We start from the raw sequence: 26,057 nt of genomic DNA, 5'->3' as shown, positions 1-26,057 counted from the left end.
AAGGGTAGTATCTCTAGGTGACTCTTTTCATGGAAAGCATGAGAGTAAAGAAAAGAAAAAAGCTTGAAACCTGTCAGTGTGGCTAACTGAAGCAGACCTGACTAAATCATCAGTAGTGGTTGAAGAATTGACCTAACTGGGAAACAATATCAATGGACCGGAATGCATCGACAAGACAGAAAGCAATCACATTGTTTGAATTGTATCTGCAACCCATTTTAAAGTCTCTGGGTCTCTTTCCTTTCAGCCACATAGAGAGGAAATGGTTTTAAGTATATGGCTTTATCAGGAAGGTACAGAGCCGTTTCGCACTGGAATGAAGCAGGTGAACTGGCCTCTTTGTCCGTAAGCAGGTATTAATTCGAGCGAAATATCTAGAAGGATCTATGCAACCCTAATGCTTAAGAATCTGAAAAGAATGTGCGATAAGTTGGAAGAGTGAGCTTTGTGTTGTGAGAGAAAGCAAGTTAGCTAAAAGAGGAAATATGCTGTGTTTATAATCATACACTTCCCACATGAATGGGCTTCAATCTCCTATGGTGGAGGTTTGTTTACCTGTTGGTGTTGATCGCGTTGTGGACTTAGTTGACGTAGTAGATGGAGAAACTGTCGTCAGCGTAGTGATTTTTACGGTGCTTGCGGTGGTGGACTCAGAGGCGGTGGTCTCCGGAGAAGTACTGGTCGGGGCTGTCGTCGTCAGAGTGACGGTTGTGAGTGTAGTTGGTGTGGTGGTTGTGGTGGGCGTGGTAAATGTAGTGGAAGTGGTCGGGGTTGACTTTGATGTTGTGCTCTCTGGTGAGGTAGTGGAGAAGGGAGTCGTGGTGAGAGTGAGGGTTGTGGGTGTCGTTGGTATGGCGGTTGTACTGGTTTCAGGAGACTTGGTGGAAGATGTGGTCCTTGTCAGAGTTGTGCTTCTTCGACTTGTTTTGGCTGAGGAGGTTGGGCTGGATTCTGTTGACGCAGTGGTTTTGGAGGTTGTAGAGACAGATGTGGTTGGTGTTGTTTTCCTGGTACTTTTCGTTGTTGGGGTTTCTGTGGTCTTAGTTACTGTGAGGGAGAAATGTGAATCGATATGGTGATGTTGCCAAGAATATGGCGGATTGCAGAGGAAGAGTTTACTAGGAGTAAATAATTGTATCATAATGAACAGGGGTTTTAGAATGGGGGCAACTTTGTGCTAGATCAATGGAATTTGTTTTTGCAAACAATTGCAAAGTGGCTCTCTCTCATTCTTTAATAACAGAGAATGGGCCAGCAGTTGAAATATATGACTTAATTACCAACCGTTTTAAAAACCTACCCATATGGAAGACTGTTGACTGGTTCGGAAAGTAGTGTGTGTGGGGATACTTTCAATCATTCTGAGGGTGTGAAGTCAAAACAGATGAAAAAGGCTGATCTAGAACTCTGTTTCTAAGCACCAATTGTGGAACTCTCCCCTTGAGACAAGGGTAGTATCTCTAGGTGACTCTTTTCATGGAAAGCATGAGTGTAAAGAAAAGAAAAAAGCTTGAAACCTGTCAGTGTGGCTAAATGAAGCAGACCTTACTAAATCATCAGTAGTGGTTGAAGAATTGACCTAACTGGGAAACAATATCAATGGACCGGAGTGCATCGACAAGACAGAAAGCAATCACATTGTTTGAATTGTATCTGTAACCCATTTTAAAGTCTCTGGGTCTCTTTCCTTTCAGCCACACAGAGAGGAAATGGTTTTAAGTATATGGCTTTATCAGGAAGGTACAGAGCCTGGATCGCACTGGAATGAGGCAGGTGAACTGGCCTCTTTGTCCGTAAGCAGGTATTAATTCGAGCGAAATATCTTCAAGGATCTATGCAACCCTAATGCTTAAGAATCTGAAAAGAATGTGCGATAAGTTGGAAGAGTGAGCTTTGTGTTATGAGAGAAAGCAAGTTAGCTAGAAGAGGAAATATGCTGTGTTTATAATCATACACTTCCCACATGAATGGGCTTCAATCTCCTATGGTGGAGGTTTGTTTACCTGTTGGTGTTGATCGCGTTGTGGACTTAGTTGACGTAGTAGATGGAGAAACTGTCGTCAGCGTAGTGATTTTTACGGTGCTTGCGGTGGTGGACTCAGAGGCGGTGGTCTCCGGAGAAGTACTGGTCGGGGCTGTCGTCGTCAGAGTGACGGTTGTGAGTGTAGTTGGTGTGGTGGTTGTGGTGGGTGTGGTAGTGGAAGTGGTAGGGGTTGACTTTGATGTTGTGGTCTCTGGTGAGGTAGTGGAGAAGGGAGTCGTGGTGAGAGTGAGGGTTGTGGGTGTAGTTGGTATGGCGGTTGTACTGGTTTCAGGAGACTTGGTGGAAGATGTGGTCCTTGTCAGAGTTGTGCTTCTTCGACTTGTTTTGGCTGAGGAGGTTGGGCTGGATTCTGTTGACGCAGTGGTTTTGGAGGTTGTAGAGACAGATGTGGTTGGTGTTGTTTTCCTGGTACTTCTCGTTGTTGGGGTTTCTGCGGTCTTAGTTACTGCGAGGGAGAAATGTAAATCAATATGGTGACGTTGACAAGAATATGTTGGATTGCAGAGGAAGGGTTTACTAGGAGCAAATAATTGTATTATAATAAACAGGGGTTTTAGAATGGGGGCAACCCTGTGCTAGATCAATGGAATATTTTTTTGGCAAACAATTGCGAAGTGGCTCTCTCTCATTCTTTAATAATAGAGAATGGGCCAGTGGTTGAAATAAATGACTTAACTACCAACCGTTTTAAAAATGCACCGATTTGCAACAGCGTTTACTGGTTGGGAAAGTAGTGTGTGTGGGGATCCTTTCAATCATTGTGAGGGTGTGAAGTCAAAACAGATGAACAAGGCTGATCTAGAACTCTGTTTCTACGCACCAATTGTGGAACTCTCCCCTTGAGACAAGGGTAGTATCTCTAGGTGACTCTTTTCATGGAAAGCATGAGAGTAAAGAAAAGAAAAAAGCTTGAAACCTGTCAGTGTGGCTAACTGAAGCAGACCTGACTAAATCATCAGTAGTGGTTGAAGAATTGACCTAACTGGGAAACAATATCAATGGACCGGAATGCATCGACAAGACAGAAAGCAATCACATTGTTTGAATTGTATCTGCAACCCATTTTAAAGTCTCTGGGTCTCTTTCCTTTCAGCCACATAGAGAGGAAATGGTTTTAAGTATATGGCTTTATCAGGAAGGTACAGAGCCGTTTCGCACTGGAATGAAGCAGGTGAACTGGCCTCTTTGTCCGTAAGCAGGTATTAATTCGAGCGAAATATCTAGAAGGATCTATGCAACCCTAATGCTTAAGAATCTGAAAAGAATGTGCGATAAGTTGGAAGAGTGAGCTTTGTGTTGTGAGAGAAAGCAAGTTAGCTAAAAGAGGAAATATGCTGTGTTTATAATCATACACTTCCCACATGAATGGGCTTCAATCTCCTATGGTGGAGGTTTGTTTACCTGTTGGTGTTGATCGCGTTGTGGACTTAGTTGACGTAGTAGATGGAGAAACTGTCGTCAGCGTAGTGATTTTTACGGTGCTTGCGGTGGTGGACTCAGAGGCGGTGGTCTCCGGAGAAGTACTGGTCGGGGCTGTCGTCGTCAGAGTGACGGTTGTGAGTGTAGTTGGTGTGGTGGTTGTGGTGGGCGTGGTAAATGTAGTGGAAGTGGTCGGGGTTGACTTTGATGTTGTGCTCTCTGGTGAGGTAGTGGAGAAGGGAGTCGTGGTGAGAGTGAGGGTTGTGGGTGTCGTTGGTATGGCGGTTGTACTGGTTTCAGGAGACTTGGTGGAAGATGTGGTCCTTGTCAGAGTTGTGCTTCTTCGACTTGTTTTGGCTGAGGAGGTTGGGCTGGATTCTGTTGACGCAGTGGTTTTGGAGGTTGTAGAGACAGATGTGGTTGGTGTTGTTTTCCTGGTACTTTTCGTTGTTGGGGTTTCTGTGGTCTTAGTTACTGTGAGGGAGAAATGTGAATCGATATGGTGATGTTGCCGAGAATATGGCGGATTGCAGAGGAAGAGTTTACTAGGAGTAAATAATTGTATCATAATGAACAGGGGTTTTAGAATGGGGGCAACTTTGTGCTAGATCAATGGAATTTGTTTTTGCAAACAATTGCAAAGTGGCTCTCTCTCATTCTTTAATAACAGAGAATGGGCCAGCAGTTGAAATAAATGACTTAATTACCAACCGTTTTAAAAACCTACCCATATGGAAGACTGTTGACTCGTTCGGAAAGTAGTGTGTGTGGGGATACTTTCAATCATTCTGAGGGTGTGAAGTCAAAACAGATGAAAAAGGCTGATCTAGAACTCTGTTTCTAAGCACCAATTGTGGAACTCTGCCCTTGAGACAAGGGTAGTATATCTAGGTGACTCTTTTCATGGAAAGCAAGAGTAGAAAGAAAAAAAAAAGGTTTGAATCCTGTCAGTGTAACTAAATTAAGTAGATCTTACCAAATCATCAGTAGTGGCTGAGAAACTGACTAAACTGGGAAACAGAATCAATGGACTGGAGTGCATCGACGAGAGAGAAAGCAAACACATTGTTTGATTTGTATCTGCAATCCATCTTAAAGTATCTAGGTCCCTTTCCTTTCAGCCACATTGAGAGGAAACGATTTTCAGTATATGGCTTTCTCAGGAAGGTATAGAGCCTGGATTGCACTTGAATGAAGTGAGTGGACTGGCCTCTGTTTCCATACCCGGGTATTAGTTCGAGTGAAATATCTAGAAGGATCTATACAACCCTAATGTTTAAGAATCTGAAAAGGAGGTGCGATATGTTGGAAGAGTGAGCTTTGTGTTGTGAGAGAAAGCAAGTTAGGTAGAAGAGGAAATATGCTGTGTTTATACCATACACTTCCCACATGAATGGGCTTCAATCTCCTATGGTGGAGGTTTGTTTACCTGTTGGTGTTGATCGCGTTGTGGACTTAGTTGACGTAGTAGATGGAGAAACTGTCGTCAGCGTAGTGATTTTTACGGTGCTTGCGGTGGTGGACTCAGAGGCGGTGGTCTCCGGAGAAGTACTGGTCGGGGCCGTCGTCGTCAGAGTGACGGTTGTGAGTGTAGTTGGTGTGGTGGTTGTGGTGGGCGTGGTAGTGGAAGTGGTCGGGGTTGACTTTGATGTTGTGCTCTCTGGTGAGGTAGTGGAGAAGGGAGTCGTGGTGAGAGTGAGGGTTGTGGGTGTCATTGGTATGGCGGTTGTACTGGTTTCAGGAGACTTGGTGGAAGATGTGGTCCTTGTCAGAGTTGTGCTTCTTCGACTTGTTTTGGCTGAGGAGGTTGGGCTGGATTCTTTTGACACAGTGGTTTTGGAGGTTGTAGAGACAGATGTGGTTGGTGTTGTTTTCCTGGTACTTTTCGTTGTTGGGGTTTCTGTGGTCTTAGTTACTGTGAGGGAGAAATGTGAATCGATATGGTGATGTTGCCAAGAATATGGCGGATTGCAGAGGAAGGGTTTACTAGGAGTAAATAATTGTATCATAATGAACAGGGGTTTTAGAATGGGGGCAACCCTGTGCTAGATCAATGGAATATTTTTTTGGCAAACAATTGCAAAGTGGCTCTCTCTCATTCTTTAATAATAGAGAATGGGCCAGTGGTTGAAATAAATGACTTAACTACCAACCGTTTTAAAAATGCACCGATTTGCAACAGCGTTTACTGGTTGGGAAAGTAGTGTGTGTGTGGATCCTTTCAATCATTGTGAGGGTGTGAAGTGAAAACAGATGAACAAGGCTGATCTAGAACTCTGTTTCTACGCACCAATTGTGGAACTCTCCACTTGAGACAAGGGTAGTATCTCTAGTTGACTCTTTTCATGGAAAGCATGAGTGTGAAGAAAAGAAAAAAGCTTGAAACCTGTCAGTGTGGCTAAATGAAGCAGACCTTACTAAATCATCAGTAGTGATTGAAGAATTGACCTAACTGGGAAACAATATCAATGGACCGGAGTGCATCGACAAGACAGAAAGCAATCACATTGTTTGAATTGTATCTGCAACCCATTTTAAAGTCTCTGGGTCTCTTTCCTTTCAGCCACATAGAGAGGAAATGGTTTTAAGTATATGGCTTTATCAGGAAGGTACAGAGCCTGGATCGCACTGGAATGAAGCAGGTGAACTGGCCTCTTTGTCCGTAAGCAGGTATTAATTCGAGCGAAATATCTAGAAGGATCTATGCAACCCTAATGCTTAAGAATCTGAAAAGAATGTGCGATAAGTTGGAAGAGTGAGCTTTGTGTTGTGAGAGAAAGCAAGTTAGCTAGAAGAGGAATTATGCTGTGTTTATAATCATACACTTCCCACATGAATGGGCTTCAATCTCCTATGGTGGAGGTTTGTTTACCTTTTGGTGTTGATCGCGTTGTGGACTTAGTTGACGTAGTAGATGGAGAAACTGTCGTCAGCGTAGTGATTTTTACGGTGCTTGCGGTGGTGGACTCAGAGGCAGTGGTCTCCGGAGAAGTACTGGTCGGGGCTGTCGTCGTCAGAGTGACGGTTGTGAGTGTAGTTGGTGTGGTGGTTGTGGTGGGCGTGGTAAATGTAGTGGAAGTGGTCGGGGTTGACTTTGATGTTGTGCTCTCTGGTGAGGTAGTGGAGAAGGGAGTCGTGGTGAGAGTGAGGGTTGTGGGTGTCGTTGGTATGGCGGTTGTACTGGTTTCAGGAGACTTGGTGGAAGATGTGGTCCTTGTCAGAGTTGTGCTTCTTCGACTTGTTTTGGCTGAGGAGGTTGGGCTGGATTCTGTTGACGCAGTGGTTCTGGAGGTTGTAGAGACAGATGTGGTTGGTGTTGTTTTCCTGGTACTTTTCGTTGTTGGGGTTTCTGTGGTCTTAGTTACTGTGAGGGAGAAATGTGAATCGATATGGTGATGTTGCCAAGAATATGGCGGAATGCAGAGGAAGAGTTTACTAGGAGTAAATAATTGTATCATAATGAACAGGGGTTTTAGAATGGGGGCAACTTTGTGCTAGATCAATGGAATTTGTTTTTGCAAACAATTGCAAAGTGGCTCTCTCTCATTCTTTAATAACAGAGAATGGGTCAGCAGTTGAAATAAATGACTTAATTACCAACCGTTTTAAAAACCTACCCATATGGAAGACTGTTGACTGGTTCGGAAAGTAGTGTGTGTGGGGATACTTTCAATCATTCTGAGGGTGTGAAGTCAAAACAGATGAACAAGGCTGATCTAGAACTCTGTTTCTAAGCACCAATTGTGGAACTCTCCCCTTGAGACAAGGGTAGTATATCTAGGTGACTCTTTTCATGGAAAGCAAGAGTAGAAAGAAAAGAAAAAAGCTTGAATCCTGTCAGTGTAACTAAATGAAGTAGATCTTACCAAATCATCAGTAGTGGCTGAGAAACTGACTAAACTGGGAAACAGAATCAATGGACTGGAGTGCATCGACGAGAGAGAAAGCAACCACATTGTTTGATTTGTATCTGCAATCCATCTTAAATTATCTAGGTCTCTTTCCTTTCAGCCACATTGAGAGGAAACGATTTTCAGTATATGGCTTTCTCAGGAAGGTATAGAGCCTGGATTGCACTGGAATGAAGTGAGTGGATTGGCCTCTGTGTCCATACCCGGGTATTAGTTCGAGTGAAATATCTAGAAGGATCTATACAACCCTAATGTTTAAGAATCTGAAAAGGAGGTGCGATATGTTGGAAGAGTGAGCTTTGTGTTGTGAGAGAAAGCAAGTTAGGTAGAATAGGAAATATGCTGTGTTTATACCATACACTTCCCACATGAATGGGCTTCAATCTCCTATGGTGGAGGTTTGTTTACCTGTTGGTGTTGATCGCGTTGTGGACTTAGTTGACGTAGTAGTTGGAGAAACTGTCGTCAGCGTAGTGATTTTTACGGTGCTTGCGGTGGTGGACTCAGATGCGGTGGTCTCCGGAGAAGTACTGGTCGGGGCCTTCGTCGTCAGAGTGACAGTTGTGAGTGTAGTTGGTGTGGTGGTTGTGGTGGGCGTGGTAGTGGAAGTGGTAGGGGTTGACTTTGATGTTGTGGTCTCTGGTGTGGTAGTGGAGAAGGGAGTCGTGGTGAGAGTGAGGGTTGTGGGTGTAGTTGGTATGGCGGTTGTACTGGTTTCAGGAGACTTGGTGGAAGATGTGGTCCTTGTCGGAGTTGTGCTTCTTCGACTTGTCTTGGCTGAGGAGGTTGGGCTGGATTCTGTTGACGCAGTGGTTTTGGAGGTTGTAGAGACAGATGTGGTTGGTGTTGTTTTCCTGGTACTTCTCGTTGTTGGGGTTTCTGCGGTCTTAGTTACTGCGAGGGAGAAATGTAAATCAATACGGTGACGTTGACAAGAATATGGCGGATTGCAGAGGAAGGGTTTACTAGGAGCAAATAATTGTATTATAATAAACAGGGGTTTTAGAATGGGGGCAACTTTGTGCTAGATCAATGGAATTTGTTTTTGCAAACAATTGCAAAGTGGCTCTCTCTCATTCTTAATAAGAGAGAATGGGCCAGCAGTTGAAATAAATGACTTAATTACCAACCGTTTTAAAAACCTACCCATATGGAAGACTGTTGACTGGTTCGGAAAGTAGTGTGTGTGGGGATACTGTCAATCATTCTGAGGGTGTGAAGTCAAAACAGATGAACAAGGCTGATCTAGAACTCTGTTTCTACGCACCAATTGTGGAACTCTCCCCTTGAGACAAGGGTAGTATCTCTAGGTGACTCTTTTCATGGAAAGCATGAGTGTAAAGAAAAGAAAAAAGCTTGAAACCTGTCAGTGTGGCTAAATGAAGCAGACCTTACTAAATCATCAGTAGTGGTTGAAGAATTGACCTAACTGGGAAACAATATCAATGGACCGGAGTGCATCGACAAGACAGAAAGCAATCACATTGTTTGAATTGTATCTGCAATCCATTTTAAAGTCTCTGGGTCTCTTTCCTTTCAGCCACATAGAGAGGAAATGGTTTTAAGTATATGGCTTTATCAGGAAGGTACAGAGCCTGGATCGCACTGGAATGAAGCAGGTGAACTGGCCTCTTTGTCCGTAAGCAGGTATTAATTCGAGCGAAATATCTTCAAGGATCTATGCAACCCTAATGCTTAAGAATCTGAAAAGAATGTGCGATAAGTTGGAAGAGTGAGCTTTGTGTTGTGAGAGAAAGCAAGTTAGCTAGAAGAGGAAATATGCTGTGTTTATAATCATACACTTCCCACATGAATGGGCTTCAATCTCCTATGGTGGAGGTTTGTTTACCTGTTGGTGTTGATCGCGTTGTGGACTTAGTTGACGTAGTAGATGGAGAAACTGTCGTCAGCGTAGTGATTTTTACGGTGCTTGCGGTGGTGGACTCAGATGCGGTGGTCTCCGGAGAAGTACTGGTCGGGGCCGTCGTCGTCAGAGTGACAGTTGTGAGTGTAGTTGGTGTGGTGGTTGTGGTGGGCGTGGTAGTGGAAGTGGTAGGGGTTGACTTTGATGTTGTGGTCTCTGGTGTGGTAGTGGAGAAGGGAGTCGTGGTGAGAGTGAGGGTTGTGGGTGTAGTTGGTATGGCGGTTGTACTGGTTTCAGGAGACTTGGTGGAAGATGTGGTCCTTGTCGGAGTTGTGCTTCTTCGACTTGTCTTGGCTGAGGAGGTTGGGCTGGATTCTGTTGACGCAGTGGTTTTGGAGGTTGTAGAGACAGATGTGGTTGGTGTTGTTTTCCTGGTACTTCTCGTTGTTGGGGTTTCTGCGGTCTTAGTTACTGCGAGGGAGAAATGTAAATCAATACGGTGACGTTGACAAGAATATGGCGGATTGCAGAGGAAGGGTTTACTAGGAGCAAATAATTGTATTATAATAAACAGGGGTTTTAGAATGGGGGCAACTTTGTGCTAGATCAATGGAATTTGTTTTTGCAAACAATTGCAAAGTGGCTCTCTCTCATTCTTAATAAGAGAGAATGGGCCAGCAGTTGAAATAAATGACTTAATTACCAACCGTTTTAAAAACCTACCCATATGGAAGACTGTTGACTGGTTCGGAAAGTAGTGTGTGTGGGGATACTCTCAATCATTCTGAGGGTGTGAAGTCAAAACAGATGAACAAGGCTGATCTAGAACTCTGTTTCTAAGCACCAATTGTGGAACTCTCCCCTTGAGACAAGGGTAGTATCTCTAGGTGACTCTTTTCATGGAAAGCATGAGTGTAAAGAAAAGAAAAAAGCTTGAAACCTGTCAGTGTGGCTAAATGAAGCAGACCTTACTAAATCATCAGTAGTGGTTGAAGAATTGACCTAACTGGGAAACAATATCAATGGACCGGAGTGCATCGACAAGACAGAAAGCAATCACATTGTTTGAATTGTATCTGCAATCCATTTTAAAGTCTCTGGGTCTCTTTCCTTTCAGCCACATAGAGAGGAAATGGTTTTAAGTATATGGCTTTATCAGGAAGGTACAGAGCCTGGATCGCACTGGAATGAAGCAGGTGAACTGGCCTCTTTGTCCGTAAGCAGGTATTAATTCGAGCGAAATATCTTCAAGGATCTATGCAACCCTAATGCTTAAGAATCTGAAAAGAATGTGCGATAAGTTGGAAGAGTGAGCTTTGTGTTGTGAGAGAAAGCAAGTTAGCTAGAAGAGGAAATATGCTGTGTTTATAATCATACACTTCCCACATGAATGGGCTTCAATCTCCTATGGTGGAGGTTTGTTTACCTGTTGGTGTTGATCGCGTTGTGGACTTAGTTGACGTAGTAGATGGAGAAACTGTCGTCAGCGTAGTGATTTTTACGGTGCTTGCGGTGGTGGACTCAGAGGCGGTGGTCTCCGGAGAAGTACTGGTCGGGGCTGTCATCGTCAGAGTGACGGTTGTGAGTGTAGTTGGTGTGGTGGTTGTGGTGGGCGTGGTAAATGTAGTGGAAGTGGTCGGGGTTGACTTTGATGTTGTGCTCTCTGGTGAGGTAGTGGAGAAGGGAGTCGTGGTGAGAGTGAGGGTTGTGGGTGTCGTTGGTATGGCGGTTGTACTGGTTTCAGGAGACTTGGTGGAAGATGTGGTCCTTGTCAGAGTTGTGCTTCTTCGACTTGTTTTGGCTGAGGAGGTTGGGCTGGATTCTGTTGACGCAGTGGTTTTGGAGGTTGTAGAGACAGATGTGGTTGGTGTTGTTTTCCTGGTACTTTTCGTTGTTGGGGTTTCTGTGGTCTTAGTTACTGTGAGGGAGAAATGTGAATCGATATGGTGATGTTGCCAAGAATATGGCGGATTGCAGAGGAAGGGTTTACTAGGAGTAAATAATTGTATCATAATGAACAGGGGTTTTAGAATGGGGGCAACTTTGTGCTAGATCAATGGAATTTGTTTTTGCAAACAATTGCAAAGTGGCTCTCTCTCATTCTTTAATAACAGAGAATGGGCCAGCAGTTGAAATAAATGACTTAATTACCAGCCGTTTTAAAAACCTACCCATTTGCAAGAGCGTTTACTGGTTGGGAAAGTAGTGTGTGTGGGGATCCTTTCAATCATTGTGAGGGTGTGAAGTCAAAACAGATGAACAAGGCTGATCTAGAACTCTGTTTCTAAGCACCAATTGTGGAACTCTCCCCTTGAGACAAGGGTAGTATCTCTAGGTGACTCTTTTCATGGAAAGCATGAGTGTAAAGAAAAGAAAAAAGCTTGAAACCTGTCAGTGTGGCTAAATGAAGCAGACCTTACTAAATCATCAGTAGTGGTTGAAGAATTGACCTAACTGGGAAACAATATCAATGGACCGGAATGCACCGACAAGACAGAAAGCAATCACATTGTTTGAATTGTATCTGCAACCCATTTTAAAGTCTCTGGGTCTCTTTCCTTTCAGCCACATAGAGAGGAAATGGTTTTAAGTATATGGCTTTATCAGGAAGGTACAGAGCCTGGATCGCACTGGAATGAAGCAGGTGAACTGGCCTCTTTGTCCGTAAGCAGGTATTAATTCGAGCGAAATATCTAGAAGGATCTATGCAACCCTAATGCTTAAGAATCTGAAAAGAATGTGCGATAAGTTGGAAGAGTGAGCTTTGTGTTGTGAGAGAAAGCAAGTTAGCTAGAAGAGGAAATATGCTGTGTTTATAATCATACACTTCCCACATGAATGGGCTTCAATCTCCTATGGTGGAGGTTTGTTTACCTGTTGGTGTTGATCGCGTTGTGGACTTAGTTGACGTAGTAGATGGAGAAACTGTCGTCAGCGTAGTGATTTTTACGGTGCTTGCGGTGGTGGACTCAGAGGCGGTGGTCTCCGGAGAAGTACTGGTCGGGGCTGTCGTCGTCAGAGTGACGGTTGTGAGTGTAGTTGGTGTGGTGGTTGTGGTGGGCGTGGTAAATGTAGTGGAAGTGGTCGGGGTTGACTTTGATGTTGTGCTCTCTGGTGAGGTAGTGGAGAAGGGAGTCGTGGTGAGAGTGAGGGTTGTGGGTGTCGTTGGTATGGCGGTTGTACTGGTTTCAGGAGACTTGGTGGAAGATGTGGTCCTTGTCAGAGTTGTGCTTCTTCGACTTGTTTTGGCTGAGGAGGTTGGGCTGGATTCTGTTGACGCAGTGGTTCTGGAGGTTGTAGAGACAGATGTGGTTGGTGTTGTTTTCCTGGTACTTTTCGTTGTTGGGGTTTCTGTGGTCTTAGTTACTGTGAGGGAGAAATGTGAATCGATATGGTGATGTTGCCAAGAATATGGCGGAATGCAGAGGAAGAGTTTACTAGGAGTAAATAATTGTATCATAATGAACAGCGGTTTTAGAATGGGGGCAACTTTGTGCTAGATCAATGGAATTTGTTTTTGCAAACAATTGCAAAGTGGCTCTCTCTCATTCTTTAATAACAGAGAATGGGTCAGCAGTTGAAATAAATGACTTAATTACCAACCGTTTTAAAAACCTACCCATATGGAAGACTGTTGACTGGTTCGGAAAGTAGTGTGTGTGGGGATACTTTCAATCATTCTGAGGGTGTGAAGTCAAAACAGATGAACAAGGCTGATCTAGAACTCTGTTTCTAAGCACCAATTGTGGAACTCTCCCCTTGAGACAAGGGTAGTATATCTAGGTGACTCTTTTCATGGAAAGCAAGAGTAGAAAGAAAAGAAAAAAGCTTGAATCCTGTCAGTGTAACTAAATGAAGTAGATCTTACCAAATCATCAGTAGTGGCTGAGAAACTGACTAAACTGGGAAACAGAATCAATGGACTGGAGTGCATCGACGAGAGAGAAAGCAACCACATTGTTTGATTTGTATCTGCAATCCATCTTAAAGTATCTAGGTCTCTTTCCTTTCAGCCACATTGAGAGGAAACGATTTTCAGTATATGGCTTTCTCAGGAAGGTATAGAGCCTGGATTGCACTGGAATGAAGTGAGTGGACTGGCCTCTGTGTCCATACCCGGGTATTAGTTCGAGTGAAATATCTAGAAGGATCTATACAACCCTAATGTTTAAGAATCTGAAAAGGAGGTGCGATATGTTGGAAGAGTGAGCTTTGTGTTGTGAGAGAAAGCAAGTTAGGTAGAAGAGGAAATATGCTGTGTTTATACCATACACTTCCCACATGAATGGGCTTCAATCTCCTATGGTGGAGGTTTGTTTACCTGTTGGTGTTGATCGCATTGTGGACTTAGTTGACGTAGTAGTTGGAGAAACTGTCGTCAGCGTAGTGATTTTTACGGTGCTTGCGGTGGTGGACTCAGATGCGGTGGTCTCCGGAGAAGTACTGGTCGGGGCCGTCGTCGTCAGAGTGACAGTTGTGAGTGTAGTTGGTGTGGTGGTTGTGGTGGGCGTGGTAGTGGAAGTGGTCGGGGTTGACTTTGATGTTGTGCTCTCTGGTGAGGTAGTGGAGAAGGGAGTCGTGGTGAGAGTGAGGGTTGTGGGTGTCGTTGGTATGGCGGTTGTACTGGTTTCAGGAGACTTGGTGGAAGATGTGGTCCTTGTCAGAGTTGTGCTTCTTCGACTTGTTTTGGCTGAGGAGGTTGGGCTGGATTCTGTTGACGCAGTGGTTTTGGAGGTTGTAGAGACAGATGTGGTTGGTGTTGTTTTCCTGGTACTTCTCGTTGTTGGGGTTTCTGCGGTCTTAGTTACTGCGAGGGAGAAATGTAAATCAATACGGTGACGTTGACAAGAATATGGCGGATTGCAGAGGAAGGGTTTACTAGGAGCAAATAATTGTATTATAATAAACAGGGGTTTTAGAATGGGGGCAACTTTGTGCTAGATCAATGGAATTTGTTTTTGCAAACAATTGCAAAGTGGCTCTCTCTCATTCTTAATAAGAGAGAATGGGCCAGCAGTTGAAATAAATGACTTAATTACCAACCGTTTTAAAAACCTACCCATATGGAAGACTGTTGACTGGTTGGGAAAGTAGTGTGTGTGGAGATACTGTCAATCATTCTGAGGGTGTGAAGTCAAAACAGATGAACAAGGCTGATCTAGAACTCTGTTTCTACGCACCAATTGTGGAACTCTCCCCTTGAGACAAGGGTAGTATCTCTAGGTGACTCTTTTCATGGAAAGCATGAGTGTAAAGAAAAGAAAAAAGCTTGAAACCTGTCAGTGTGGCTAAATGAAGCAGACCTTACTAAATCATCAGTAGTGGTTGAAGAATTGACCTAACTGGGAAACAATATCAATGGACCGGAGTGCATCGACAAGACAGAAAGCAATCACATTGTTTGAATTGTATCTGCAACCCATTTTAAAGTCTCTGGGTCTCTTTCCTTTCAGCCACATAGAGAGGAAATGGTTTTAAGTATATGGCTTGATCAGGAAGGTACAGAGCCTGGATCGCACTGGAATGAAGCAGGTGAACTGGCCTCTTTGTCCGTAAGCAGGTATTAATTCGAGCGAAATATCTAGAAGGATCTATGCAACCCTAATGCTTAAGAATCTGAAAAGAATGTGCGATAAGTTGGAAGAGTGAGCTTTGTGTTGTGAGAGAAAGCAAGTTAGCTAGAAGAGGAAATATGCTGTGTTTATAATCATACACTTCCCACATGAATGGGCTTCAATCTCCTATGGTGGAGGTTTGTTTACCTGTTGGTGTTGATCGCGTTGTGGACTTAGTTGACGTAGTAGATGGAGAAACTGTCGTCAGCGTAGTGATTTTTACGGTGCTTGCGGTGGTGGACTCAGAGGCGGTGGTCTCCGGAGAAGTACTGGTCGGGGCTGTCGTCGTCAGAGTGACGGTTGTGAGTGTAGTTGGTGTGGTGGTTGTGGTGGGCGTGGTAAATGTAGTGGAAGTGGTCGGGGTTGACTTTGATGTTGTGCTCTCTGGTGAGGTAGTGGAGAAGGGAGTCGTGGTGAGAGTGAGGGTTGTGGGTGTCGTTGGTATGGCGGTTGTACTGGTTTCAGGAGACTTGGTGGAAGATGTGGTCCTTGTCAGAGTTGTGCTTCTTCGACTTGTTTTGGCTGAGGAGGTTGGGCTGGATTCTGTTGACGCAGTGGTTTTGGAGGTTGTAGAGACAGATGTGGTTGGTGTTGTTTTCCTGGTACTTTTCGTTGTTGGGGTTTCTGTGGTCTTAGTTACTGTGAGGGAGAAATGTGAATCGATATGGCGATGTTGCCAAGAATATGGCGGATTGCAGAGGAAGGGTTTACTAGGAGTAAATAATTGTATCATAATGAACAGGGGTTTTAGAATGGGGGCAACTTTGTGCTAGATCAATGGAATTTGTTTTTGCAAACAATTGGAAAGTGTCTCTCTCTCATTCTTTAATAACAGAGAATGGGTCAGCAGTTGAAATAAATGACTTAATTACCAGCCGTTTTAAAAACCTACCCATTTGCAAGAGCGTTTACTGGTTGGGAAAGTAGTGTGTGTGGGGATCCTTTCAATCATTGTGAGGGTGTGAAGTCAAAACAGATGAACAAGGCTGATCTAGAACTCTGTTTCTAAGCACCAATTGTGGAACTCTCCCCTTGAGACAAGGGTAGTATCTCTAGGTGACTCTTTTCATGGAAAGCATGAGTGTAAAGAAAAGAAAAAAGCTTGAAACCTGTCAGTGTGGCTAAATGAAGTAGACCTTACTAAATCATCAGTAGTGGTTGAAGAATTGACCTAACTGGGAAACAATATCAATGGACCGGAATGCATCGACAAGACAGAAAGCAATCACATTGTTTGAATTGTATCTGCAACCCATTTTAAAGTCTCTGGGTCTCTTTCCTTTCAGCCACATAGAGAGGAAATGGTTTTAAGTATATGGCTTTATCAGGAAGGTATAGAGCCTGGATCGCACTGGAAGGAAGCAGGTGAACTGGCCTCTTTGTCCGTAAGCAGGTATTAATTCGAGCGAAATATCTTCAAGGATCTATGCAACCCTAATGCTTAAGACTCTGAAAAGAATGTGCGATAAGTTGGAAGAGTGAGCTTTGTGTTGTGAGAGAAAGGAAGTTAGCTAGAAGAGGAAATATGCGGTGTTTATAATCATACACTTCCCACATGAATGGGCTTCAATCTCCTATGGTGGAGGTTTGTTTACCTGTTGGTGTTGATCGCGTTGTGGACTTAGTTGACGTAGTAGATGGAGAAACTGTCATCAGCGTAGTGATTTTTACGGTGCTTGCGGTGGTGGACTCAGAGGCGGTGGTCTCCGGAGAAGTACTGGTCGGGGCTGTCGTCGTCAGAGTGACGGTTGTGAGTGTAGTTGGTGTGGTGGTTGTGGTGGGCGTGGTAAATGTTGTGGAAGTGGTCGGGGTTGACTTTGATGTTGTGCTCTCTGGTGAGGTAGTGGAGAAGGGAGTCGTGGTGAGAGTGAGGGTTGTGGGTGTCGTTGGTATGGCGGTTGTACTGGTTTCAGGAGACTTGGTGGAAGATGTGGTCCTTGTCAGAGTTGTGCTTCTTCGACTTGTTTTGGCTGAGGAGGTTGGGCTGGATTCTGTTGACGCAGTGGTTCTGGAGGTTGTAGAGACAGATGTGGTTGGTGTTGTTTTCCTGGTACTTTTCGTTGTTGGGGTTTCTGTGGTCTTAGTTACTGTGAGGGAGAAATGTGAATCGATATGGTGATGTTGCCAAGTATATGGCGGAATGCAGAGGAAGAGTTTACTAGGAGTAAATAATTGTATCATAATGAACAGAGGTTTTAGAATGGGGGCAACTTTGTGCTAGATCAACGGAATTTGTTTTTGCAAACAATTGCAAAGTGGCTCTCTCTCATTCTTAATAAGAGAGAATGGGCCAGCAGTTGAAATAAATGACTTAATTACCAACCGTTTTAAAAACCTACCCATATGGAAGACTGTTGACTGGTTCGGAAAGTAGTGTGTGTGGGGATACTTTCAATCATTCTGAGGGTGTGAAGTCAAAACAGATGAACAAGGCTGATCTAGAACTCTGTTTCTAAGCACCAATTGTGGAACTCTCCCCTTGAGACAAGGGTAGTATATCTAGGTGACTCTTTTCATGGAAAGCAAGAGTAGAAAGAAAAGAAAAAAGCTTGAATCCTGTCAGTGTAACTAAATGAAGTAGATCTTACCAAATCATCAGTAGTGGCCGAGAAACTGACTAAACTAGGAAACAGAATCAATGGACTGGAGTGCATCGACGAGAGAGAAAGCAACCACATTGTTTGATTTGTATCTGCAATCCATCTTAAAGTATCTAGGTCCCTTTCCTTTCAGCCACATTGAGAGGAAACGATTTTCAGTATATGGCTTTCTCAGGAAGGTATAGAGCCTGGATTGCACTGGAATGAAGTGAGTGGACTGGCCTCTGTGTCCATACCCGGGTATTAGTTCGAGTGAAATATCTAGAAGGATCTATACAACCCTAATGCTTAAGAATCTGAAAAGGAGGTGCGATATGTTGGAAGAGTGAGCTTTGTGTTGTGAGAGAAAGCAAGTTAGGTAGAAGAGGAAATATGCTGTGTTTATACCATACACTTCCCACATGAATGGGCTTCAATCTCCTATGGTGGAGGTTTTTTTTACCTGTTGGTGTTGATCGCGTTGTGGACTTAGTTGACGTAGTAGTTGGAGAAACTGTCGTCAGCGTAGTGATTTTTACGGTGCTTGCGGTGGTGGACTCAGATGCGGTGGTCTCCGGAGAAGTACTGGTCGGGGCCGTCGTCGTCAGAGTGAAAGTTGTGAGTGTAGTTGGTGTGGTGGTTGTGGTGGGCGTGGTAAATGTAGTGGAAGTGGTCGGGGTTGACTTTGATGTTGTGCTCTCTGGTGAGGTAGTGGAGAAGGGAGTCGTGGTGAGAGTGAGGGTTGTGGGTGTCGTTGGTATGGCGGTTGTACTGGTTTCAGGAGACTTGGTGGAAGATGTGGTCCTTGTCAGAGTTGTGCTTCTTCGACTTGTTTTGGCTGAGGAGGTAGGGCTGGATTCTGTTGACGCAGTGGTTTTGGAGGTTGTAGAGACAGATGTGGTTGGTGTTGTTTTCCTGGTACTTCTCGTTGTTGGGGTTTCTGTGGTCTTAGTTACTGTGAGGGAGAAATGTGAATCGATATGGTGATGTTGCCAAGAATATGGCGGAATGCAGAGGAAGGGTTTACTAGGAGTAAATAATTGTATTATAATAAACAGGGGTTTTAGAATGGGGACAACCCTGTGCTAGATCAACGGAATATTTTTTTGGCAAACAATTGAGAAGTGGCTCTCTCTCATTCTTTAATAATAGAGAATGGGCCAGTGGTTGAAATAAATGACTTAACTACCAACCGTTTTAAAAATGCACCGATTTGCAAGAGCGTTTACTGGTTGGGAAAGTAGTGTGTTTGGGGATCCTTTCAATCATTGTGAGGGTGTGAAGTCAGAACAGATGAACAAGGCTGATCTAGAACTCTGTTTCTACACACCAATTGTGGAACTCTCCCCTTGAGACAAGGGTAGCATCTCTAGGTGACTCTTTTCATGGAAAGCATGAGTGTAAAGAAAATAAAAAAGCTTGAAACCTGTCAGTGTGGCTAAATGAAGTAGACCTTACTAAATCATCAGTAGTGGTTGAAGAATTGACCTAACTGGGAAACAATATCAATGGACCGGAGTGCATCGACAAGACAGAAAGCAATCACATTGTTTGAATTGTATCTGCAACCCATTTTAAAGTCTCTGGGTCTCTTTCCTTTCAGCCACATAGAGAGGAAATGGTTTTAAGTATATGGCTTTATCAGGAAGGTACAGAGCCTGGATCGCACTGGAATGAAGCAGGTGAACTGGCCTCTTTGTCCGTAAGCAGGTATTAATTTGAGCGAAATATCTTCAAGGATCTATGCAACCCTAATGCTTAAGACTCTGAAAAGAATGTGCGATAAGTTGGAAGAGTGAGCTTTGTGTTGTGAGAGAAAGCAAGTTAGCTACAAGAGGAAATATGCTGTGTTTATATCATAGACTTCCCACATGAATGGGCCTCAATCTCCTATGGTGGAGGTTTGTTTACCTGTTGGTGTTGATCGCGTTGTGGACTTAGTTGACGTAGTAGATGGAGAAACTGTCGTCAGCGTAGTGATTTTTACGGTGCTTGCGGTGGTGGACTCAGACGCGGTGGTCTCTGGAGAAGTACTGGTCGGGGCTGTCGTCGTCAGAGTAACGGTTGTGAGTGTAGTTGGTGTGGTGGTTGTGGTGGGCGTGGTAAATGTAGTGGAAGTGGTCGGGGTTGACTTTGATGTTGTGCTCTCTGGTGAGGTAGTGGAGAAGGGAGTCGTGGTGAGAGTGAGGGTTGTGGGTGTCGTTGGTATGGCGGTTGTACTGGTTTCAGGAGACTTGGTGGAAGATGTGGTCCTTGTCAGAGTTGTGCTTCTTCGACTTGTTTTGGCTGAGGAGGTTGGGCTGGATTCTGTTGACGCAGTGGTTTTGGAGGTTGTAGAGACAGATGTGGTTGGTGTTGTTTTCCTGGTACTTTTCGTTGTTGGGGTTTCTGTGGTCTTAGTTACTGTGAGGGAGAAATGTGAATCGATATGGTGATGTTGCCAAGAATATGGCGGATTGCAGAGGAAGGGTTTACTAGGAGTAAATAATTGTATCATAATGAACAGGTGTTTTACAGTGAGTGTACTGTTGTCCTGGAGCAAGGTTTCTGAAACCTTGGTCTTTGTTTCTGTAGAGAGAGGCCCTGGTGGGCCGGCAGGTGTGTTTCCCTTACTCATCCACAGGTCCGGGTGATCGCGGCTCCCACTGGCTGCTGATCGCTCCTCCGGGCCAATGGAAGCTGCTGGAAGTGGCGTGGGCTGAGGGACGTACTGGTCGCTGCTTCCATTGGCCCAGAGCAGCGTTCTGCAGCCAGTGTGTGCCGCGATCGGCTGGACCTGCTGAAGGGGCAGGTAAAGACACTGCCTCAGTCCGCCAGGGGCTTTCCCTACAGAAACAGCGACCCCTGTTTGAGAAACCCTGTGCTAAATTAAAAGCGACAAAATTGGGTCAATAATTTGGAAGCGGTGTCCTCACATCTTTAGTATTGTATTTGGGAAAGCTGACAATCAGTATCTTAACTGCTAATGTTGTGAAAATAACAAAATTTCATAGAAACAAGTGTATTTCCTGTTTTGTAAAGTAACCTAGACATTTCCGGGTATTAGTATCTTGTGATCTGTTGTGGTGGTTTATATCCTTCTGATGGAAGAAATATAGGGCGTGAACAACCCATGTCTGACTTTTGTAAGATAGTGTGTGTCTTTCTGGAAGGTTTTGTGTTATGTTTGTTGCCTCTTTGAGGTACGTTGATCTAAAGCTTTCTGGGTTACACCATACCTCCAGAGAGAGATACTCTCATCTCTATGCCACCAAAAGTGTCTAAGAGAGATTATGCTTGCAGACATTTACTAATCCACTGTCAATGAATACTGGATTATTTATTCTTGCAAGTTTAGGTCCCTATTGTTGGAAGATGCTGAATGTGTTCTACTCCCTCTGTTGAAGTTAGGTGTGGGAGCTGGCATTTCTTCACCTCTCAGGGTAGGTTTCTTCATGCTTTGTTAACTCCCTAGATCTGTTTAGCTCTTCTGATCAGGGCACAGCTAATTCTGTGGAACCCTGTGTCTGCTTTTTAGACCCAGAAAAGATCTAAGGTGCAGGGAGCTCTTTTAGTGTCCAGAGGGGATTTTGCCCCAAGTGTCTTTGCAGCTTTATCTGAAAGGGCTCAATACGAAGGTCTAAAATTGAGACAAGCAAGGCTAATCTGAAACTCTTATTTTAGAAATGACTGTCAACTCACCAGGTGAGGATGGAGTAGTAGGTATCGTTGGCTCTTTTCCTGCAAAGGAAGAGTGAAAAGAAAAGAAAAAGGGTTGAATCCCAGGAAGGTGACTAAATGAAGCAAGTCTTCCTAAACTATCCATCAATGCAATTATATTGGACTAACTGGTAAATGCAGGTTGGCAGTGAGTACCACAGCAAGGAGATGGGGCTACGCCTCCTAGCGAGATGATTGGGCCTCCATGCTCTTCTAGACGGGAGTGACTGCAGGGCAATGGGGAAGGGGACTTTTGCCAATTAGTCTGAACAGAGAAATGTCAGAAGGAGCTGGGTAGGGGTCGGGAGGGGGAGGGGAGCAGAGAGGAAGGCCAATGAAGAAAAATATTTCCCATGCCTTTCGCCATCTAGGTGCCAAAGTGTAACGCTTCAGTTATGTTTGGCTGAAGAAGCCTATGTAGCGTAAAAACGAGTTGTTATACTAGTAATTGCCCAGGTACAGAATGATAGCAATGATTAAAATGTACCTGTTGGTGTTGCCCCAGTTGTGGACTTAGTTGACGTAGTAGTTGGAGAAACTGTCGTCAGCATAGTTATTTTTACTGTGCTTGCGGTGGTGGACTCAGATGCGGTGGTCTCCGGAGAAGTACTGGTCGAGGCCGTCGTCGTCAGAGTGACGGTTGTGAGTGTAGTTGGTGTGGTGGTTGTGGTGGGCGTGGTAAATGTAGTGGAAGTGGTAGGGGTTGACTTTGATGTTGTGCTCACTGGTGAGCTAGTGGAGGAGGGAGTCGTGGTGAGAGTGAGGGTTGTGGGTGTCGTTGGTATGGTGGTTGTACTGGTTTCAGTAGACTTGGTGGAAGATGTAGTCCTTGTCAGAGTTGTGCTTCCTCGACTTGTTTTGGCTGAGGAGGTTTGGCTGGATACTGTTGATGCAGTGGTTTTGGATGTTGTAGAGACAGATGTGGTTGGTGTTGTTTTTCTGGTACTTCTCGTTGTTGGGGTTTCTGCGGTCTTAGTTACTGTGAGGGAGAAATGTGAATCGATATGGTGACGTTGACAAGAATATAACGGATTGCAGACGTAGAGTTTACTAGGAGTAAATAATTGTATCATAATGAACAGGGGTTTTAGAATGGGGGCAACTTTGTGCTAGATGAATGGAATTTTTTTTGGCAAACAATTGCGAAGTGGCTCTCTCTCATTCTTTAATAATAGAGAATGGGCCAGTGGTTGAAATAAATGACATAACTACCAACCGTTTTAAAAATCCACCCATTTGCAAGAGTGTTTACTGGTTGGGAAAGTAGTGTGTGTGGGGATACTTTCAATCATTCTGAGGGTCTGAAGTCAAAACAGAAGAACAAGGCTGATCTAGAACTCTTGCTTCTACCCACCAATTGTGGAACTTTCCCCTTGAGACAAGGTAGTATATCTAGGTGACTCTTTTCCTGGAAAGGAAGAGTATAAAGAAAAGAAAAAAGCTTGAATCCTGTCAGTGTGACTTAATGAAGTAGACCTTACTAAATCATCAGTAGTGGCTGAGAAATAGACCTAACTGGGAAACAAAATGAATGGACTGGAGTGCATCGATGAGAGAGAAAGCAACCACGTTGTTTGAATCGTATCTGCAACCCATTTTAAAGTCTCTGGGTCCCTTTCCTTTCAGCCACGTTGAGAGGAAATAGTTTTCAGTATATGGCTTTCTCAGGAAGGTATAGAGCCTGGATTGCACTGGAATGAACTGGGTGGACTGGCCTCTGTGTCCATACCCAGGTATTAGTTCGAGTGAAATATCTACAGGGATCTATACAACCCAATGCTTAATAATCTGAAAACGAGGTGCGATATGTTGGAAAAATGAGCTTGGTGTTATGAGAGAATGCAAGTTAGCTAGAAGAGGAAATATGCTGTGCTTACACCATACACTTCCCACATGATTTGGCTTCAATCTCTTATGGTGGAGGTTTATTTACCTGTTGGTGTTGATCGCGTTGTGGACTTAATTGACGTAGTAGTTGGAGAAACTGTCATCAGCGTAGTTATTTTTACAGTGGTTGCAGTGGTGGACTCTGATGCGGTGGTCTCCGGAGAAGTACTGGTCGGGGCCGTCGTCGTCAGAGTGAAAGTTGTGAGTGTAGTTGGTGTGGTGGTTGTGGTGGGAGTGGTAAAGGTAGTGGAAATGGTAGGGGTTGACTTTGATGTTGTGGTCTCTGGTGAGGTAGTGGAGAAGGGAGTCGTGGTGAGAGTGAGGGTTGTGGGTGTAGTTGGTATGGCGGTTGTACTGGTTTCAGTAGACTTGGTGGAAGATGTAGTGCTTGTCAGAGTTGTGCTTCTTCGACTTGTTTTGGCTGAGGAGGTTGGGCTGGATTCTGTTGACGCAGTGGTTTTGGAGGTTGTAGAGACAGATGTGGTTGGTGTTGTTTTCCTGGTACTTCTCGGTGTTGGGGTTTCTGCGGTCTTAGTTACTGTGAGGGAGAAATGTGAATCGATATGGTGACGTTGACAAGAATATCGCGGATTGTAGGCGAAGAGTTTACTAGGAGTAAATAATTGTATCATAATGAACAGGGGTTTTAGAATGGGGGCAGCTTTGTGCTAGATGAATGGAATTTTTTTTTTGGAAACAATTGCGAAGTGGCTCTCTCTCATTCTTTAATAATAGAGAATGGGCCAGTGGTTGAAATAAATAACTTAACTACCAACCGTTTTAAAAATCGACGCATTTGCAAGAGTGTTTACTGGTTGGGAAAGTAGTGTGTGTGGGGATCCTTTCAATCATTGTGAGGGTGTGAAGTCAAAACAGAAGAACAAGGCTGATCTAGAACTCTTGTTTCTACCCACCAATTGTGGAACTTTCCCCTTGAGACAAGGTAGTATATCTAGGTGACTCTTTTTCTGGAAAGCAAGAGTGTAAAGAAAAGAAAAAAGCTTGAATCTTGTCAGTGTGACTAAATGAAGTAGACCTCACCAAATCATCAATAGTGGCTTAGAAACTGAGCTAACTGGGAAACAATATCAATGGACCGGAGTGCATCGATGAGAGAGAAAGCAGCCATAATGTTTGATTTGTATCTGCAACCCATTTTAAAGTCTCTGGGGCTCTTTCCTTTCAGCTACGTTGAGAGGAAATGGTTTTCAGTATATGGCTTTCTCAGGAAGGTATAGAGCCTGGATTGCACTGGAATGTAGCGGGTGGACTGGCCTCTGTGTCCGTACCCAGGTATTAGTTCAAGTGAAATATCTACAAGGATCTATGCAACCCTAATGCTTTAGAATCTGAAAAGGAGGTGTGATATGTTGGAAAATTGAGCTTTGTGTTGTGAGAGAAAACAAGTTACCTAGAAGAGAAAATATGCTGTGTTTATACCATACACTTCCCATACGAACGGGCTTTAATCTCCTATGGTGGAAGTGTGTTTACCTGCTGGTGTTGTTCGCGTTGTGGACTTAGTTGTCGTAGTAGTTGGAGAAACTGTTGTCAGTGTAGTTGTTTTTACGGTGCTTGGGGTGGTGGACTCTGATGCGGTGCTCTCCGTTGAGCTTGTGGGTAGATATGTCGTTGTAAGAGGTTCAGTCATGTGTATAGTTGGCGTTGCAGTTTTTCTGGTTTTCGTTGACCTAGTGTAAGCAGTAGGCAGTGATGAAGTAGTTGGTGATGTCTTTGTAATAGTTGGTGTTGTAATGGTTGTTGTCATACGTGGAGTTGTAAGTTTCTTTGCTTTTTAAAGAAAATGTATTATATTAGTAATAATATGATATATAGAAGAATACAATTACAATATTGCAAACTATGAACTAATGATAGGTGCAGCTGTTAATGCCACTTATTTTTAAGGTTGCCCGATGCTTCCTTTTGTAAAGCCCTATTTACAGTTGGCTATAACTTTGCCAACTTTAATTATCTGGCTGAAATTTTCTATTCCCTGTGCCTTCATCCACCTTAATTTTTCTGGAAAATCTGCCCCAATTTGTTCATGTCATTTGGTTTTGAAAAATTGCATTTCACACATTCTCAGTGAAGACTTCTTTGATTCTTCATTAAGTAGATGGAACTGTGTATCACATGTAAGTTAGCGTGCCCAGTGCACTGAAGCTAGAAAATTCTGCCTACTAGTACCTATAGGGCAATGCTGATATCCTGTGGCCCTAGCCCCTCCCTTAGTTATATAATGGCTGCACCACCCCAAGCCCTACTCGTTTCATTCTCACCCGCCTCAGCTAGACTTCCCATTTTCAATCTCAGCTTTCTGAGAGATTTTTCTTTTTTCCTCTAGATAACAGTTAGTAGTATCTCAGGTGTAGCTCAGTGTTAGTGTAGTGGTAGTTAGAGTAGTTGGCTGCTGTGTGTTACGCCCCCAACAGAGTTCAAGCATTGTCCATCATGTTGGGGGGGCATTCTCAATAGTGATTCCCACATGAGATACTTGTTATAGCTCGGCAAAGGACACAGTAAGGAATCGTGTTCCATCTGTAAGTCACTTATAGGTTGGAAGGGATAGCTCGGTGGTTTGAGCATTGGCGTGCTAAACCCAGGTTGTGAGCTCAATCCTTGAGAGGGCCACTTAGGGATTTCAGGCAAAAATCAGTACTTGGTCTTCCTGGTGAAGGCAGCGGGCTGGACTCAATGACCGTTCAAGGTCCCTTCCAGTTCTAGGAGATAGGTATATCTTCTATTATTATTATTATTATTATTATTATTATTATTAAAAGAGGACTCAGGTGGCAAGAGACTTATAACTGAAGCAGCACTTTCTTGGAGCAGCTTATGAGGCCTGGTTTGGCATTGATGCCCTGGTGTAATTGGTGGCTGCCTTGGGCACTAGCAGATGCTGCTGCTCCACATTCAAACCCTGCTGTTTCCCACAAAGGGAAGATGATTCATTCTCCCTCCTCTGGTGCCGGGAGCAAGAGGTTCCATAAAACTAATTGGGAGCACTCCAGAGCTCAGGGAGACTCTTTCTCATTT

The 26,057-nt window shown here is 44.0% G+C and overlaps 2 protein-coding genes across 2 annotated transcripts in view; both read right to left on the bottom strand.

Annotated features, from left to right (window-relative positions):
• LOC115651185 (mucin-2-like) overlaps positions 1-5,472 on the bottom strand; it is a 46,923-nt gene extending 41,451 nt beyond the window's left edge. The window contains exons 1-4 of the mRNA XM_030562144.1: positions 4,893-5,472; positions 3,446-3,937; positions 2,004-2,489; positions 556-1,047 (exon numbers count right to left, since the gene is read on the bottom strand). Coding sequence (XP_030418004.1) covers positions 556-1,047; positions 2,004-2,489; positions 3,446-3,937; positions 4,893-5,472 — 2,050 coding nt within the window. The remainder of the gene's footprint in view (positions 1-555; positions 1,048-2,003; positions 2,490-3,445; positions 3,938-4,892) is intronic.
• Positions 5,473-6,306: 834 nt separating this feature from the next.
• Positions 6,307-26,057, bottom strand: part of MUC6 (mucin 6, oligomeric mucus/gel-forming) — a 77,994-nt gene continuing 58,243 nt past the window's right edge. Inside the window, exons 30-43 of the mRNA XM_030562143.1 lie at positions 24,513-24,809; positions 23,065-23,556; positions 21,619-22,110; positions 21,114-21,152; positions 19,344-19,835; positions 17,896-18,387; positions 16,449-16,940; positions 15,001-15,492; positions 13,560-14,045; positions 12,113-12,604; positions 10,665-11,156; positions 9,224-9,709; positions 7,783-8,268; positions 6,307-6,827 (exon numbers count right to left, since the gene is read on the bottom strand). Of these exons, the coding sequence (XP_030418003.1) occupies positions 6,307-6,827; positions 7,783-8,268; positions 9,224-9,709; positions 10,665-11,156; positions 12,113-12,604; positions 13,560-14,045; positions 15,001-15,492; positions 16,449-16,940; positions 17,896-18,387; positions 19,344-19,835; positions 21,114-21,152; positions 21,619-22,110; positions 23,065-23,556; positions 24,513-24,809 (6,251 nt within the window). The remainder of the gene's footprint in view (positions 6,828-7,782; positions 8,269-9,223; positions 9,710-10,664; positions 11,157-12,112; positions 12,605-13,559; positions 14,046-15,000; positions 15,493-16,448; positions 16,941-17,895; positions 18,388-19,343; positions 19,836-21,113; positions 21,153-21,618; positions 22,111-23,064; positions 23,557-24,512; positions 24,810-26,057) is intronic.

The sequence above is a fragment of the Gopherus evgoodei genome, chromosome 4 (genome assembly GCF_007399415.2).
Source record: "Gopherus evgoodei ecotype Sinaloan lineage chromosome 4, rGopEvg1_v1.p, whole genome shotgun sequence".
Lineage (NCBI taxonomy): Eukaryota > Metazoa > Chordata > Testudines > Testudinidae > Gopherus > Gopherus evgoodei.
The sequence above is the reverse complement of the archived record's forward strand: the minus strand, read 5'-3'. Positions and strand labels throughout refer to the sequence as shown.